This window comes from Lipophrys pholis (genome assembly GCF_963383615.2).
Source record: "Lipophrys pholis genome assembly, chromosome: 11".
Taxonomy (NCBI): domain Eukaryota; kingdom Metazoa; phylum Chordata; class Actinopteri; order Blenniiformes; family Blenniidae; genus Lipophrys; species Lipophrys pholis.
The window spans coordinates 15,983,307-16,002,392 of NC_137631.1; the positions used below are offsets into that span (position 1 = coordinate 15,983,307).

Consider the following 19,086-nt stretch of genomic DNA (forward strand, 5'->3'; position numbering starts at 1 on the left):
TGAGCCGTAAATCTGGAGTAAGACAGACAACATTATGTCAGTTATGTCAGGTTAACACACACGTGCATTTGTTAGAAGTCTGCAACTGTCAGGTGTGTGAGCCTCGGCAAAAGTGGGAAACCCTGTAATGGTGTCAACTCTCATTTCTCTCACTCACACATTCCACTTAATTTGTGCACATGATAAATCTGGCATTAACACCATCCATGCAGGATTCATTCATGCTCTGGGAATGTATTTCTGACAGACTGTCCTGTAAAGTGCTCTTGACTAATATTATCCAGCATTCAGGATTACCCAGCTTATCACAGTCGTACCTCACATGTATAGACTGAAAGAATAGCTCTGTTGTTAAAGACATACAAAGTTGTGTGTGTGTGTGTGTGTGTGTGTGTGTGTGTGTGTGTGTGTGTGTGTGTGTGTGTGTGTGTGTGTGAGAGAGAGAGAGAGAGAGAGAGAGAGAGAGAGAGAGAGAGAGAGAGAGAGAGAGAGAGAGAGAGAGAGAGAGAGAGAGAGAGTTCACTAATGACTTCACACCCCATTAGCGCCTTTGCTTGATATGTCACACTTCATTATGTACTTAAATCATTGGTGCGTAAACTTGGAAAGTGTGCGTGCATGTATGAAGCATGTTTGCATTGGGGAGTGTGTCACATGCCAACTTTTGATCTGAACTTTTTCACTTGCTTAAGAATGAATTAAAAACACTGATTTATTTATAAATCTAAATTTTGATGTATTTTACAGTTTGTTGCTCACGTACACATTCACAAGAGTTGACTATATTCATTGCCACTTTGTTTCACAAATCCTTTATTTTCACCTTTGAATTTTTTGAACCAATTTTATTCTTCCTCTGCCTGAAGCTTGGCTATGGACCCAGAACATGACAGTCAACCAATTTGCCTGCATAATCTGTATGCAGGACACCTCAGAGCCACAAACTAATGCCCTTGTTCAAGCAGATACATTTCTGTCTGTTTAAATCTGCTTAAGATTTTATAATAGGAGCCTGATATATGGACAGTTTATTTGTCTTCATAATTTACACAATCTCTTGTGTGTGATTCATAGGTCAATTACTCAAAGAGCCACGACTGTCCGAACATTTATTCCACTGTTTAAGCATGCCTTTGTATATAAATCCATCATAAAATCCTCAGTGTAAACTATGTGTGTGTACATGTATATAAGTGTGTGTGTGTGTGTGTGTGTGTGTGTGTGTGTGTGTGTGTGTGTGTGTGTGTGTGTGTGTGTGTGTGTGTGTGTGTGTGTGTGTGTGTGTGTGTGTGTGTGTGTGTGTGTGTGTGTGTGTGTGTGTGTGTGCCTGGATGTGCATGCAGCCCATGTGATATGTTTTAATTCATGATAAACAGACAGCAGTGCAGCCAGGCAGGTTAGGTTTTATCAGTGTGTTTATCTTAATTCCCCTCAGTCTCTTTCAGTCCGACCATCCATTACCTGTCTGCGGAGGCTGTGTGTTCTTCTGTGCCTCACACACCAACAGACACAGTTACCTTGCCCTTAAAATATGATGATATGACTGTTAGCGTGATGCTCACTGCGTCTGACTGGCTGTCTTTGTCAGCCCCGTATTCATTGTTGCCTTGACTTATATTGAAGATAATGTTTTCACGGCAGTCTGTTGTGACCTTGAGTGTGTAAACAGGTCTGTAAAGTACCCGTAAGTGGTGGAGAGGAAGGAAGTGCATTGGCAAGCTCCCATAGCTAGGCTAAGCATGCATGCCATGCAAACATGACACATTTCACACATGATCTCATATTGTATGCCACACACAGTGTTTAAGGCAAGGTGTGAGCGTATACCAAAGAGAGAGGGCATCAACATGTAAATATCAGAGATCCACACACTTCCATGCACACGCTGTATGTATGCTCACACTACATCACCCCCTGCGTGGAGAATGACAAGCTCTTTTGAGGGGATGACCCTCTCCCCATGCTGTTTGTCTTTGAGGTCACGTCCTGCCCTCTAACTCTCGACCCCTGACCTTTGACCTCGTTCCGTCAGGCAGCAGACACTAGCACTGAGCTGACAGCTCCCAAAGCCCACTGACCCCAAAAGTGGAGTGAGAGTAAACCATAGAGAGAGGGATACAGAGGGTTTGACCATCAACATGGCTTTGTGGATAAACAGTGTACAACCTGCGAGAGCTGAAGAGTATACCTGTTCAGAGAGACCGAGAATTTTCAATTTCAATTAAATATGAAAAGCAAAATTGACAACAAAAAAATGAATGAGGGGAGGTGAAGATTGGGGAGAGGAACCATGGGAAAGAAACCAGGGAAGTGAAGAATGAGTTAGGAGGACAAACATGGGTGAACCTGGCTATTGGAGGTCACACTTTGCCTGAGGAGACAGGCGCCCCAAGATTAGTCTCCACATTATTAGCCTTTACCCACTCACACACTAACACTCACACACACTGCCAGCCAGTCCTACAGAAGTCCTATACCACAGGGACGCGGAACTAGTGAGAACACAGCTCCGACTCTCATATCCTATTTATACATTCTTTCCTGTACATTACAATCCTATTTAGTTCGCCCTGCTTCCTACACAATCCTATTTATGGACTCAATCCCACCCCGCTCCCGCTCCACACCCCACTTCCACTCTCGAATCCTATTTGTGTGCCCCCTCCTCCTGTATGAAGGTGCCATCCATCCAAACGGCTGCCTACTGAGTTTGTGAGCTGTGAGTCAGATGAGCGTGTGTGTTTGTGTGTGTTCACCTTTTATTTGTGTGGTAATGCAACACTGAAATTGGAGTGTTCCTAGCAAGAATAAGAGAAACACTGCTTTTGTTTGCAAACATCAGTCAGCTGTTCTGGGACTTCCCAAGGACCTTTTTTAGTTCTCCAAAGGCAAAAAGCTTGAAATTCACTTTTGAAGAAATGCAGTAAGATCGCACTTTCTCTTAAATGTGAAGCGTACACCAAGTATTGAAGGCCTGGAGGTGCTTGTCCTCTACCTCGTCCTCTGCGATCTGATGTAACACATTGCACATCCCCTTCTTTGCATTTAGCAATCGCCACAAGTAAAAATGAGTGTCTGTGTCTTCTGTCCCATCGTATTTTCACTTGTCCCTGTGACAGGCCTCTTATCCCCCATTAGTGTACTTAAACAGGACAAAGTGCCTGTCCATATCACAGACCTGTCTCCACCTGACTCCCCTACCTGTCACTCACCCGGCGTTATGAAAGCATCCTCATTCCGTTTGATGCTGGCAGATGAAAGGAGAACTGCAGTCAGGGACCTGGCTGGCCTGACAGACCAGATTAGAGTCGCCGATGCTGGAAAGAGAGGTACAAGGGAGGAGAAAGAAGGGCGAGGATGTTCCTGCCTAACCAGATTAGGGGAGGCGGTGAAGGAAAGGTGTATGTAGAGCAAGGGTCTGTGGCTGTCTTCATTAGAGGTGAGAAGGTGTAGCAAAGTGGGCGTGGAGAGGGTTCTGCCTGTCCATATTAGGTAGACGGGTGCTTGTTGGCTCTCCATTTGCACTTTTGGTTGAACTCGAGAACTTGAGTCTCTCAGACAGAGATAACGATGAGCCAGCAACAGAGAAATTCAAATGTTGAAACATCGAAGGCTCCTGATGAAACCGCGAGGAAGACACACAGGACAATAAGGCTTGAGGTTCGACCTCTCACTGCACTGTTGTTACTGTATCCCAGCTACTTTCTGCACGCCACCAGATTGGTTGAAGTTATGCTCAGCGTGAGCCTTACGCAAAGAAATTCAAACAAATGATATATGGCATCTCACATTTGGCAGACATTTTTCTCCAAAGCCAGCAGCAGAGTGAAATAGTGTGACACAGCTGAATTTATTAATCATTCAATTAGCTAAATGTTCCTTGTTGGTATGGTTCAGACAAATAGACTGTCAGTCTCTAATGCAATCTAAATCTCAGCACACCTCAAGAGAGATGCTGTGAACTTAACTGCTGTGCAACTCTCTAATTTCTCTCATGTCAACGCCTTTCACTTGCATTACTCATTCCCTGGTATGCTTTCGTCAAGCGCGCTTTTGCTTTATTGTACCTCTGCAGTTCTAAATGCAGACCCTTCCTTCTGGTAGGAACATTTTGGGCCGTCCTGCGGTATGTTCCCTTTTCCTTTTTTTTTTCTTTCTCTCCTCTGTATCTCTGTATTACTTTCCCACCTCAGAGCAAGCTTTCCTCTGTGTCTTTGGGGCGAGCTGGTAAAGACAGTCGGGGCAGTCGATCGTATCAGACTCTCAGGCCAGTTCAACCATAAATTACCTGCAGGTAACAAAGCGTGTTGCTGTAACTATTACACAGGCCCTCAAAGTCACCCCAGTCCACACTGCTGGCTTACACCATCTCTCACACTGTATGCATGCAGGCCAAGGAAAAGTGTACAAAGTGCTTGTGTGAAACTGGCCAGTCATACACTGTTAGTGCAAGATTCCTCTTTCGATGTGACGCACAGGCAGCAAAGATAAAGAAGCATTGCAGTGAGTAACACATAGCTGAATTCACATGATTTTAATACAGGCAGTTTATTTAATTCAATTCAGTAATTCAGTTTAGCTTAGTAGTGATTACAACAAAGCCATGTTATGGCACTTTTACATCACAAAAGTCAGACATAAATAAAAATGATAATTCCACATGAGCAAGTACTGGCAACAGTGGAAAGGAAAAACACACCTTTTTCGGGAAGAAAGCCGATTCAGGGAGTGACGTGAAAGCTTTGTTTGTACGAGAAGAGATCGCTGGACACAAAAGGGGTGATGGACAGGCAGATAAATAAAACAACTAACAATTGAGCATCATATGGCAAGTTCATCCTCTTGTTGCAGACTTGATGGGGGTGCTAAACACATATCACAAACTATAATAAATAAAAGTCAAATATTCAGCAAGAAAGTACAGAGAGAGGCCAAAGAGACCAGAGGACAGATAACTGAAGAGACGCAACACGTTAGGGACATGCATTGGTGACATGTGAATGGATGGAAAGTTAGTAAAGGAGAGAAACTCAGTACGTTAAAGACAATCTCCCAGCGGTCTAAACTCATAACAGCTGAACTAAACTTTAAAGCTTAAAGCCACAGAATGCTGTATTACCAATCTTTGCAGTTGATATAAATAGATTAATAGATTATTCATATATTTATTTGTTTTGAATAATCCTATTTTATTAATATTACTGAGCAGGTGGCGGCCTGTCGAATGTATGGATCGATATTTCATATTTCCTGTCCAGGATGTACTCTGCCTTGCCCATAGTTGACTGTGATTGGCTCCAGCACCCAGTGAACCTGAACAGGATGACGCCCTATAGAAGATGGATGAAATATTTGAAAACCATCAGACGCGATTAACTTATTTAGTGCTACATTCAATTAGTGTTGCAACAGTGTCTTTTGCTCCTGTGTGTTACACTATTTGTTGTGTGGGGCCCCAGCAGTGCGTCCTGCTCTCCCAGCTGTAGGCGCAGGTCTGTGTTATTGGCTAATTGAGAGCGTGTTCTGTGCTGCAGCTCTGCCCTGGAGGTTAGTGTTGGCACACACACACACAGTGTAGCAGGACAAATGAGAATACACCTCGCCATCTGCCCAAGAGACACTCCCTTGCCCTCTCCTTGTCCCTGCACCCTTGTCCCTTTCTCCCTTCATTCTCTTTTCGTCTCGTCTTTATTCCTTCCTTCATCCTCCCACCTATTGTCAGCGTCCACTTTAAACCCCATCCTTCTTCTATATTTTCTGTCCCATCTTTCCACACTTCGATCTGTCTCCTTGTCTCTGTATCACCTCTTTGTTTCTATTGCTCCTGCTTTCTTCAGCCTTCTTCTCTGTTACCTATCTCACTCCACTCTGAGCAAGTCAGTGGGAGGTATGTTTGTATTGTGAAGTGGGGGCCGGTCGAGTTGCGGCGCTACTGTACACTGACCAGAGACTTTCAGAAGGTTCTGTGGGTGTGATCCATAGGGACTGACACCGAAGGTGACCCCTGGTTGGTAACCTTGGAGACCAACTTTATTAAAATGAATTTGAGTAGAGGGGCCATCCTGACAGCAGCATAATTACATCGCAGAGCATCAGCACTAATTTATGCAGCCTGCATTCAACCGGTCAGGAGTGCCGAGATGGGGTCAGTGTGGACACACACACACACACACACACACACACACACACACACACACACACACACACACACACACACACACACACACACACACACACACACACACACACACACACACACACACACACACACACACACACACACACACCACAGCTTATTGGAATGCACACTCTCACCTTACCTCACAACACATGCACATGAATCACTGGACCAATAAAACTAAGTAAATCCCTTTAAGTTTCTTCTTCAACCACACAATTCCCTCATAGTTTGTGTGTGGTTGTAGCTTCAGTTCACTGTGTGTTTGGGTTTGTGCTCATGTGTGCAGATGCATGCTTGTGTATCTCCCTAAAACGATTTATTTTATAAAACCAATTTAAAACATGTAGAAATTCACAGATCTAAAGCCCCACTTTTCAAAAATATGTAGTATTTTTGTTTTTATCTTTTTGGGAATTAGAATTGAAAATATCTCTACTGAAACCATTGTAAATGTCCTAGAAAGGATATAAAGTAATATGATGCACAATATAAAACAATACAATAAAGACTAAAGTCCCATATTTCTCTAATTAAATACCTATTGGCAGTGTGTTTTAGATTTCTAAGAATTCAACATTTCAAGAATTCTAATCTTCATACTGATATGAGTGTGACTCATTTAATTCATGTGTGTTAAAGATGGAAGACATTGAGAACTCTGGACTCTGGACAGCGTCCAGTTTCAGGACTGACCTGCAGTAGGTGTGACTTTGTTGAGGGATCATTGTGGTCCAAAGATATGCGAGTTTGAGCCATTAGCTTCAAGCCCGGATATTCTGTCATGTTTTGTGATTTTAAGTAGGAATAAACAACTGTGTCAAACTCACATTCACCTCATAATTTTCACAAGTTTGGTTTAAAAAAAATCTAACTTCTGTAAAAGTCTGCTCATCTTCTATACTGCTTCATCCTGTACAGGATCCCGAGGCCCTGGAGCTGATCTTATCTATGCAACAAATAAAACGAAGAGAAAATTAAACATATTTTAGTGTAATCTCATTGAGTGCAGCAGCTCTTCATTCAGCTTACCACTAACACATTAAGATAACCATCACATTCATTCGTGTATTGATTACGGAGGTCCACCGTGCTCATTAAGCTCCATTAACAAAATCCATATGAAGGGAAAACTATTTTGATATTGTGTCACTGGTTTCAATCAAGCTGCACCACAAATGATTCTGCCAGTCCCTTACTTGGATTTCAGCCGTGAAGCAGGGGATCGGTCTGCAAACCTGAAGATGAAACAAGAGGGGGAGAGAGTGAAAAGGGGAACGTGGAGGAAGAAAATAAGGAGAAAGGGCAGCAGAGGAGGGTAAAAGCTGGTGAAGACATGAGTGTGGATGGGGGGACACGGGTATAAGTCAGAGCTCCAGTCACTCCATTGTAGCCGTTGTGACCAAGGGCATGCTAATCTATCCCATTAGCAGATCTCTACGAGTCTCTCATAATGTTACTGCTAGCTGCTCTCCTGTGACATGTTCCTTTTGTGTGTGAGTGTGTGCATGCGTGTGCAAGTGTGCGTGTGCGTGTGCGAGGGACAGCAAGGGTGCATTGGTGTGAGTGTATGTGTGCAGAGATGGTGCGAATGAGACAAATGCTTTGCTACGGTGTGTGTGTGCGTTTGTGTGTGCGTGTGTGTGTGCGTGTGCGTGTGTGTGTGTGTCTGTGCGCGTAATGACAGTTCAGCTAGTTGCTCTCCTGTGAAAATGACACGTTCCTGCCAAATTAATATCATTACTATCAGAGTTTAATGGGCCAGCGCTGCCTTCTTATTTAAAACAGAACATCCCTCTCTCTCGACCTCCACCACGGAGGAAGGGGGTGGCAGGAGAATGGGTGAGAGGAAATGGCTAACTGAGCAGGATAGGCCAGGTTTTTTTCCCTCAACTATACTCAGAAAGGTGGATAAAAAGACAAAAGTGAAGTTAGTTTTGGGCTGAGATGAATTTGAAGGTAAACAGCCGAAATATTCTGGATGAAAAAATTGTAAGAAAAGATCTTGAATTGAAGGAAATGGGAATGTTTTCCTTTCTAAACCACTTTTCGTGTTTTATTTGAATAAACAGTTCATCTCAAATTCATTTTACTTGTTATGTTGCCAGTCATTTTCCTTAACTGCTTTATGTGGTGCCTTTAAATCGTAGCAGGACCTTGTTGAACAATAGGGTTTTCTTCCCAGTGGTAATGTTAGATTTTACGAGAGTATTCTTTTCTCAGTAATTGTCATAGCTGGGCCCGTGTCTGCTATTCAAGTGATGGTTGCTATGATCACAGTTGTTCAGCATTTATAAAAAAGCTGGTAATGTTTGCATTGAGTTTTGCGTATTTGGGGACTGCTGCCTTTTTCAGTGGTGAGGCTTTTCGAGGCAACTCAGAAGTGTGTGGCTCTTGAGTGCATTTTTTTAACTGCTTTTATTTTACAGTATGCCTCTGTGGTCAGTGGTTTTTCTCTTCTTTTGCAGTACTTTAAAGCATGTGTGTGTACAGTATGAACAGTCTGTTGAAGTGTCATTCTTCACTCGGAGTCAGCACTGTGATAATGAGTTGATTTGGAGATGCACTCTGCGGGCTGCCTGTGAATGTAGTCACATGCATGGATGTGTTTGCACATGTGTGCATATTTACACACTCTGTATACATGCAGAATCGTGGGTTTGTTGTGTTTGTGTGCGTGTGTGTTTTTCAACATGTGCATGCGACTGGGTGTGTGTGTGTATGTGTGTGTGTGTGCGCGTGGGTTTGGCTTTGAGTGTGTGAATATGTCAGGTTGCCGCAGGAGACCAATTAGCTGGTGCATCAGTGAGGAGGTGAGCATACACACACCTGTGTGTGGCCCTATTACACCAGCTCATCACATACTCACATACCGACACACAGACAGCATTGCTCTGCTCATAATAGAAACACACTGACACTTACAGTACGTTGACCATATGGAATAATGACTTCACTGTGTCAAACTGTCAGATTTCAACTGGATGTTACTACCTTAACAAACTTTTGTGAATTATGGGTGATCTTGCTGCCGTTGAATGGTTGTCATTAGCTATATGTACTGTACATATCAACAACCATTCACTTGAGGCTGCATTGGCCAACATTCAAACACAGTACAAGAGAGCAAAGGAGTGATGCAGCTCAAACTTTGAGGTATCGCGCGCTGATGCAATTAGGTCCAGAGTAAAAAGGAAGATCACAGCCAATAAAGCAGCCAGGCCCCTTCATGTATAATTCAGATCTTTTATGGTGGGCTATGCACCCATATGGACATGCTAAAGGTAGACTAAGGCCATTTCCAGCTAGAGAAAAGCCCTTTTAAAAGCTAATCCCAGTGCCAGAGTCCTACACCTTTTACTGCTCCTTTTTAATGAATAGGTGTCCAATAAGGCCTTTTATTGTCTTAGCATATGTTGCTTTTATTAGGGGAAAATAATTAGGTTGTGCGGATCACTTCGGAAGTCCTCTCACAAGATAAAAATGAGATAGTTTCACAGTCGTTGCGCAAGTCCTTCTGACTCCTCGTCGTTTTCCCCTTGGATGCTTTGCGTCCTGGCTCCTTCATCTCCTCCTCTGCTTCGTTTCCTTCTTCTGCTTGTCTCTACCCTCTTCCCTCTTGTTTCCCCTCCTCCTCTTGTCCTTTCCATCCCCTCCACTTCATTCCCCACTTCCCCTTCTATTGTTCCCTTGAACACGGGGGCATTAAATGTATGCAGCAATGTCGCATTGGACTGCGCATTTACACGCGTGCACACACACGCACACAAACATATAACAGACGAACAATCACGGTGTGACAGGAGGCTGTTGATGACTGACACTCCGTTGATCTTATCTGGCGCAAAAAGGGTAAAGAGAGGGCCGCAGAGAGAAAGAGAAATAATGCTGGGCTATGGAGGGAGGGGTCTGAGGTGCTTTGTGTTGTGTTCCTGTCACTCCTGCATAGTTTACCCCTTTACTCCTCTTTCTCTCTGCCTTTTCATCTTCCACTACATCACTCTACTTGCTTAAAGAAAGACTGTCAACATGGTTCATCTGCGATCTAGGACTCCAGAGAAAGAGATCCATTTACCTTCAAGAGGTTCTACTATGGCCGTCCACCCGCGAGACCTCAGTTACAGCAACATTGTGCGCCCAGTCCTGTAAGTTATGGTGCCGGAGGGGGAAGGGGATGCTGGGATAAAGGGATCTGTAGATGGTTGATGGAAAATAAAGGGCTGAGGAAGAAGCAGGGGGCAAAGTAGATAGACAGGGCATGATGAAGGAATGGAAAGAAAAGCAGGGAGGGAGGCCAGTCCCTCCATCCTGCCCTTAATGCTCCTCGGGGGAGCATACAGCCTGTAGGTGGGTATTAGCCATCAGCCTGTGGGCTAATGGACAGTACAAAATAGAGTTTAGTATACAGATGACCAGGGGCAGACTAATCACTGGGGAGATCCATGATGAAAAGAGCTGGTCATTCTCTGGAGGTCTAAACAAACTCTCTGTTACCTTATAGCTCCCGTTCTTATAGAGGCTCTGTGTTTCAGTGCTGTTGGATGTGTGAATGTGAGTCATGATCTGCTTGTGTGATTCTGTTTTCTTGACATTTTGAACCTCATGGTAAAGCTGCATGACCCACAACATCTTGACTTTTGGTTATCTGATGTGGCCTTTGATCCACCTCGATGTGTGCGATGGAGACGACCAGAGATTCATGGGGTGAGTGTCAGGATGCCTTCTGAAGTGTGCGCTGAGGTGTTTGAGGTGCTAATCTCCCCCCATCTTGGTTGAGTGGTCAAACTGAACGGAGGGACGGCTTGTTTATCTGAGGGGACCGCATTACCCAGGATTCCCTCCTCGGCACGGTCGGGCACGCTCAGCTGAGCTGTCAGCTCGCAGAGGTTACCACGGCTGAGGGCTAAGATGGCTCGCTACTCAAACGGCACTTTTGTTCACATACAAACGGCACACTTACGAAGCTTTGATTTCAATGGTTATTTATTAAATGTAAAATATCTTTAGCACAGATTAAAAATCAGACACCTCCATCTATTTTAAACATCACAGGTTGAAAAAAAAACATTCCTGAAACAGAATCACAATCAGTTTGGAGTCCCACATTCAGGATAGTTACTCCACGAGGCTGGGCTGAGGGCTGAGGCAAAACTGAACTCCTCCTGATCCCCTGACTGCGAGCCAGGATGGTTTCCTAAAATGCATGTTGTAGACTTTTTACATTGAGTCTTAGAAAATTACTTATTTCACTTAATGCCTTTATAATTAAGGTATTTCATGAGCCAGAGATGAAGAAAAAATACATCGTTTACACCTCAGTTTTTTTCTGAACATGTAACTGTGTCTGAAATAGGCTAAAGTTGCATTTGCAAGAAGTGAAGAATGCTGCTGCTCTATAACTGACAGCTTAGCAAATGTCCAATGGAACTAAAAAAAGAAGAAAGAAACAACTTGTGGTTCTGATCAAAAACGTTTTCTGCATAAGACAAAGCATGGACATGCGCTCTAATTATCTGTGGTTTGCACCAGGAACGGACTTCTCAAATTGTGTCCCAGGCACTGTGAGCTTTGCCAACATTTAGCGCTGCTGCTGCTGAACTGGAGTGCCATCACAGAGGTCAGTGGTGAACGCTCCGCTCTCCGCCCCTCTCTGCCTCAACCCTCGCTGCTGTACAAATGCCAACCGACAACAACTGACACAGATAGTGAGCAGAAACACGGGACAGGCAAAGGAAGAGAACCACCCACAGGAGTAAGAAAACAGGAAGACTCTACACACACTGTCCAAGAGAGGATATTGCCTGACAATATTATCAACTCATTTATTTTAAACTTCTTTTTTTTTTTTCTTTTTTTTTTTTTATTCTTTCCTTTTTTTTTCCAACTTTTTTAAAGTATTTTTTTCAGCACATGCCATATGAGAATTTGGGGATTATAAAAGTACCTGAAAGAATTGCTAGGTTTTCAGCATGCATAGCTGTTCGTATTTACAGTCTCTATGTACAGGAATGGGTCAAAAACAGACTGCTCTACAGTACTGGGTTATTTACATCCAGGTCAGAGGGAGAGGTCAATGTCATAACTACAGATGTGAGGGGTGAAGGGTCACATGCATAGGGTCAGAGAAAGCTCATATGGCCGAGTACATCTGGGAGAATGAAGACACAGAACGGAACACAGCAAAGTAACATTACTGTTAATTCAACAACATCACGTCTCCCCCACATACACTTTTTGCTTTTGAATACGCTCGATAAGAAGTTCTCGATGAGTTTTGTGCAACACTATACAATGACATTTCTATTGCAAGTCCATGAGGTCTGCTGCTGCTGAGTCGATGCCGAGATCGGAAGACTTGGATCTGGTTCCAGAGTGCTTACAGAATCATAGTGTTGAATCCCAGGATAAGAACGGGTATATTGCCACTTATCAGCATTTAGCTTATTGCATCATGTTTTCAAAGTATCCCCTCAGTGTTTCTGTGTTTGCTTTATTACCCACATAGTTTTTTTCATATTGCTTCTGTTTTGTTTTGGGTTTTTTTCCCTGCCATAATTTCTGTAGTCATTTTAGTGCACCTCATCTGTCACATCTCCCCTAATCTCCAAATCAGAATAGTAAATGTTAGAGCTTGTTTTTTTTTTTGTTTTTTTTAGAGAAGTATATATCATAAGTCAGTGATTCCCAACCTTTTTTCCTTGGACCTCCCCTGGATCGACTCAAAGAAACCCATCTCTGGTTTCCCAAAACAATAAAGTGAAGCAGCCTTTCAAAAAGCAGAGATTTTACATTGTTAATGAAATTCATTACTTGATAACTAAGACCTTTTTTTATTTCTTGTAAAGAGGTTTTAGATGGCTTAGAGAGCATCTGCACAGCAAAGGGCGATGCAATCCTCCCATGAACAATTCACTCTCACTAATTGTCCTTTATTTATTGCAGCTATGGATTATCTGCAATAACTACCAACACAGACGGCTGCAATTTTAGTTATTTATTTTTATACATTATAGTAGTAGGGAATTCATCCTTTCAGAATCTTTCATTTCAAACTCGAGGTGTCTGGAAAGTCTTGGTCCGGTTTCCTAAACGTTTTACTTTCTAAGCCCACAGCTCAAAGCAGCGCAGATCTTTCTCTGGGAACTTCTGTAGGTGTGAAATGATTCACATTCAGTTGCAAAAGATAGGACACATATCAAAATCCATCAGTTCGTAGACAGAGAAATTTACAGGCTTAATCTACAGTTTGATACGGGAGAGAAAATGGTCACCAGAGATGTACACTGTTTAAGGGACATGACATTTCATGTCGATTTATTATTCTTTCTGTTCGTGCTCGTGTGCAGGCGCATACTTGTGCTCAGGCATGCACATATGAATGTGTTTGTGTGTAAATGTAAGTGTATTGAGATTATTGCTCAGCCCCTCTTGTTCTTTTTCCCACTACCTCAGACCTCAGACACGCCTCGCCTCCTATCTCTAAACGCACACAATGATAAATGGCTGTGGTGGGTGGTTGAGCATGTTAATGCCTAATCTCATCAGCCTTATCTTTTAAGGAGGTCACAGGGTCAAGTGGTGAGGGGGGATGAGCTAAACACCAATAAGATAGCACATTGCTGGACACACGGCATAAATGGTCCATGTACGGCTCCATTCGCCTCTGACGGGACAGCAGCAGCCTGCACAGAAACACTTATCTGGACTGGCTTTTCAAAAACTGGGAGCTCTTTTTAGAAAATAAATACTGACAGTTTCATTGAAAACTAAGCTACATAAATCTGGATTTTTGAACATGAAAGTTTTTTTTTATTTATTTTTTTTTTTTTTATCAATGTTTCAACCTACAGCTGGACCTGCAGTGTTTGGTAATTGGACACAAACAAAATGTTCTGAAAGTCAACCAAGTTCAATGGGGCGTCAGCGAGTCGGAGTCTGCAGCACTGAAATCTTCAGAGAAGTTTAAAAGACATTTTGCTTTCAGACAAGCTAAATCAGATGCCCTAAGTGAAGGGAGATGAGTTGAACTGGGTGCGTGTGAACCTGCAAGTCAGAGACACTGCTTGGCATTTGTCGGTCTTTGATATGGCGACATATGATGTGGATGAAGTTATCGCCTCACTGGCAGGTGAGACAGACAGCGGCGCACACAGAGATGCTGCCTTTTCATCTGCTGTTTACCAGCTTCTCTCATCATGCTGCACTTCAAACGGGCTCAATCTGCTGCTGCTGCGATGCTACACACCAGGGCTCCTCCTGGTAGAACTTTACTTAGAGCTTAGAGGGGGTTTTCTGTGTGTGTGTGTGTGTGTGTGCGTGTGTGCGTGTGTGTGCGTGCGTGCATGCGTGCGTGCGTGCGTGTGTGCGTGTGTGTGTGTGTGTGTGTGTGTACGCTGATGAGACGAACATTTCTTGGAATCCGGTTCGTGTGTGGTTTTTCTGTTTTTTGCATTTGCATTTGTGTGCATATTTCTGTACTTTCTTGTGGATGTATAAATACTTTGGACCTCAATGAATCTTCCACTTCATGTGTGTTGGTCTCACAGCTGCTTTAGGAAGCTGTTCAAACGGTTGGCATGTCACCAGCCTCCATTATGCATGTGTGTATATCTGTGTGTCTTGCCCATGTTTGACTACTGCATATATGGGTTTGTCTCAGAATTTGCCAGGGCTCTGTGCTAAACACTAGTCTTCAGTCATCACATCAGTGTTCCCTCTCACTTCTTCTGCCCCATCCATCTCTCTCTCTCTCTCTCTCTCTCTCTCTCTCTCTCTCTCTCTCTCTCTCTCTCTCTCTCCCTCACTCTCTCATCGGGAGATAAAGAGGCGAGCCATTTCATGTGGCCGTATAGAAGTCGTCTCCAGCCCTGGAGTTTGCAGGGAAGCTGTCACAGCAGCTTTTAGCTGGAGCTGCAACATGAAAGATCCCTCTTTGAGCATTCGGGTTATGTGTGTAATTCTCTCTGACGTGTTTATTCTGCTGCAGTTTCAACTTTCATTTTCAAATGTCACTGAAATGTCCCTCCAAGAATATCCCTGCTAATTACTGACTGATGGGACAGGGTGTATTAGAGAACTTAGCAGGTTGCGTCCAAATCCTGTTTTACTGTTACAGTGCGTCGTGGCTTGAGACGACATGAATCAGAGTCATTTTGTGGGTTCAGACTTGAATGATCTTCAGATTTAGACATGAGAAAGAAATTACTGCAAAAGAGATGGAGGGAAGAAATCTGTTTGTACGTGCATGTGCGCATGTGTGTGGAAATACAGTTCATCTCAAACCAACTAACTTCAGATTTAGACAAAGATCTCTTCTAATATAGTTTTCAACACTTATTCTCAACTTTGCAAGCCTGACTCAGCCCCTACACACATAATGTGAAAATATACATATTCATACCCATGGTGTTAAAACCTACTTTTTGTAACATACACAACATCTGTGGTTTCTCTGGTGATTCCCCTCCAGTCAGAAGCTGGCGTAATTTTCTTCTCTTCACCTTCTCCGTGGTGCGTCTATACATCTTTATCATTCACATGGTCCCATATAGCCAGAGGTCCTATACATACCAGGTAGAGAATTAAATAAATAAATATATGTATATAAATATATGTACAGTACGGGGTTATGCTATTCCCATGGTAATATGACCCAGTCATCATGGGCTGCAGGGAAAGGGGGAGAGACAGCGTGTGCGTGAGTCTTTTTTTTTTTTTTTCCTGTGGACTCTCTGTCCTGCTGTCTCATTTTGTCTGTAAGTGTACAGGACATAGAGATGTGGTCATGTCCTCTGTTTGTCTTCTCTCCTTTTCTCTGGACAGGACACATCCTGATGTCTGTGTGTGATTGGATGAGTTCTCTCTTTTTTTTTTCCTCCTCCTGCAGGTTGACGCCGTCTCCGTCTGAGCGTAATGGTTCTCCCGCTGATCTTCTCCCTCTCTCTCGGCCTTTCTCTGTCCGCAGCAACAAGGGGCGGCCACCACGGTGTACTGCGCCGTGGCTCCGGAGCTGGAGGGGTTGGGCGGCATGTACTTCAACAGCTGCTTCCGCTGCATGCTGTCTGCTCAGGCCCAGGACCAGAGCAGCGCCTCCATGCTGTGGGAGCTGAGCGAGCGCCTGGTTGCAGAGAGGTCGGTGGGCATCCAGGCTCTCTAATGGACCGAGGAGGACGAGGAGACGGTGGTTGATGGTTTGGACTTCATAAAATATAACTGCACTCTGACTGCACTATACAAGAGCTGCCAAACCCCAGAAGTCCATCTGGATATGTCACATCACTATAGGGGCTAAATCACACTACATAAACAGTAAATGAGAGGTTTCATGTACAATCTACTGGTGGAAATTAAAGTATGAGTCAGGTTCCGCTTTGCTGTGGTAGTATACAGTGGGAGGTTGGGGCAGGATGTTAGAATTTATCTTCTTCTTTCTGTGTTTGCCTCTCTAATGTTTAGAAACATTTTAGTTGTATTTCTGTCTTGTTCATAAGTTCAATGTTAATATAAAGCAAATAGTCTGTTCGAACAACTCTTCAGGGTTAGCTACTAAGCATACGCTCTATTCCATATGCATCTGATTTCAGCAATAGGGCCCAATGTGGAAAATATGTCTTCCCAACTGTTGTCTGTATGTTCCATATCCTCTGTCTAGATTTATGTTGATTTTTATGTTTCCTGCTGAGATACAGAGTGTTGAGTAATCATTGTGCTAAATCTTTTTGGGTGAGAAGAAATAAAGAGCAATGGGCATGTGACTCTAGAGGTATGATTTCTATGGCTATGTACACTATTCTGCATTATTTCATATCAATGTCCCTATTTGTTTTCTGTACAATATTTACAACATCCTGATTTCTGGGCAAGTGCTAAAGGGGTGTGGGCATTCGATTTTTCTTTTTTTTTCTTTTTTTATTCGACTTAACCAAAGTATTAGTCTTCAGTACAATTTAAAGATAATGATGGGATGATATTTTTCCATTTGAATAACAAATACACAAGAGGGAAAATCTTATTTACAAAGTCCAGGATCTTTAATTGGTTTCGTTCCTCGTGTTGTTTGACCGGAGGAATACGAAAGTTTCTGTCTCCTGTTTTTCATTTTTTTGTTTTTCTTAATAATCATTAATAAGTGTTGAATTGTGGCTTTGGGTTTTCTGTGGATTGGATGCCCTGAAGCCGATGGTGGTTGTCGTGGGCAATTTCAAGACATTGTGCTTTATGGCAGTCTGGAGGCCATAGGTTGTTCTTGAAACAGCAGTCCAATGTCATGATATCTGTGAAAAGAGCAAATGAGAGAAAACATTTAAAAAAAATAATCTCTTGTACTTTATGTGAAGATATTTTGTCTAGTGACAGTGGATGTCCATTCATTTGCAGGCCATTAGGGGGAGACGTTTGTGTAGGAAGCTGACAAGTGAGCAACAAGTTTGACTGAAAAAAACAGCTCTGTGTGTGTCATCGTAACACAATGTGACGAATGTATCAGTTATTCAGTGGAATGTGTACGTCAAAGTGGAAAACATTCATGCAAAGAGCAGATCAATCATCTCATCCCAAACATCCTGCAGATTAAGAGCATCAACACTCCGGCAGGAAGAAAATGCTCTCCTTTTAGCTTCACACAGATGTTCGGTATACAAGCTTCTCTGTAGAATTAAACAACTTTCACCTTTACTTTTTGGCTGGTTTTCCCTAAACACACACAAACACACACACACACACACACACACACACACACACACACACACACACACACACACACACACACACACACACACACACACACACACACACACAGGGACACGCTGTACCCCGCACGGTAACTGATACGGGTGTCCTGCTCTGTTATAATCTGTACTGTACTCAGAGTACAGGTGTCTTATCATTGTCCTTTCACAGCACTGGACACACCTGGAGCAGAGACACAGTACAAATATACACACACACACATACACACCCAGCAGGAGCGACGCACACGTACACAGTGAGGAACGGAAGAGGATAACAAGGAAAAGGGATTTCATGACACGGTCCAAAATATATACCGCTACTGTTACTCATCATATTCTCACATGGATGCATCTATAAACAAAGAGTTATACTTTCCAATTAACATGCAGCTGTTAGAATACGTACACGTAACACACATGCATTCATTTCATTTAGAACAGAAGTGATCGTTAATAAAAAAGCAGTAATTTTGTATCAGAATTAACAAAGTGTCTCAGTAAGTGTTTTTGTTTAACTACAAAGATTTGTACTGAAGGAAACCACAGCGCTCCATCACTCAGCAGGTCACTTCACAGGTTTCACAGTAATCCCCCATGGCTAAAGATAGTGGTAATAATCATGTACTCAGAGCATCAGCTGCTGTCCGTGGTGCTGATTCTAACCGACGTTCGCTGGAAGTTAATCAAGTAAAAAGGATATCTTCACTACGTGTTTTCACTCACTTCATTTTGCAAGTTGAAACCAAACTGTTTTAACCCAAGTGTCGGCTTTCGGCTTCAGTCTCATTTTTACTGCGTTCAGTTTAGCTTCTTTCTTTGCTGTTTGTTTTTGACTAAATGAGAATGAAATAACACTGGTCTCTGTTTAACTTGCTGTGTTTTTTTTTTTTGTTTTTTTTTGCTATCTGTGGATTTCTGTGTGGCTGCACCACACTTGAATTATTAAAAGAGGATTTCCTGCCTCTGAACTTAGCTCCGACTCCTGCATTGCGTCACACTCCACTGCTACAGCAATGTGATATTATTCAAAGGAATTGCAGACCAAATAACCTGTTTGAGTGATTATTTTATCGCAGTCTCTCATGAGCTCAAACTGTGATAATCCTAAAGATCGTAATTCTATACTTGAGACTTGTGTAATGTTTGCTCCTCTCCTCTGCATCTCTGGTAAAAGGAAGA

At 43.0% G+C, this 19,086-nt stretch overlaps 2 protein-coding genes across 3 annotated transcripts in view; one reads left to right on the forward strand and one right to left on the reverse strand.

The window, feature by feature from the left end:
- wwox (WW domain containing oxidoreductase) overlaps nt 1-17,850 on the forward strand; it is a 132,205-nt gene extending 114,355 nt beyond the window's left edge. For both annotated transcript variants that reach the window (XM_080475509.1, XM_080475508.1), the window contains one exon: nt 16,143-17,850. In XM_080475509.1, the coding sequence (XP_080331635.1) occupies nt 16,143-16,334 (192 nt within the window). In that variant the 3' untranslated portion in view covers nt 16,335-17,850. The remainder of the gene's footprint in view (nt 1-16,142) is intronic.
- The window catches only part of mafb (MAF bZIP transcription factor b), a 44,636-nt gene continuing 42,641 nt past the window's right edge, over nt 17,092-19,086 (reverse strand). The window contains exon 3 of the mRNA XM_080475513.1: nt 17,092-17,451. The gene's annotated coding sequence lies outside the window, so the exon portion shown is untranslated. The remainder of the gene's footprint in view (nt 17,452-19,086) is intronic.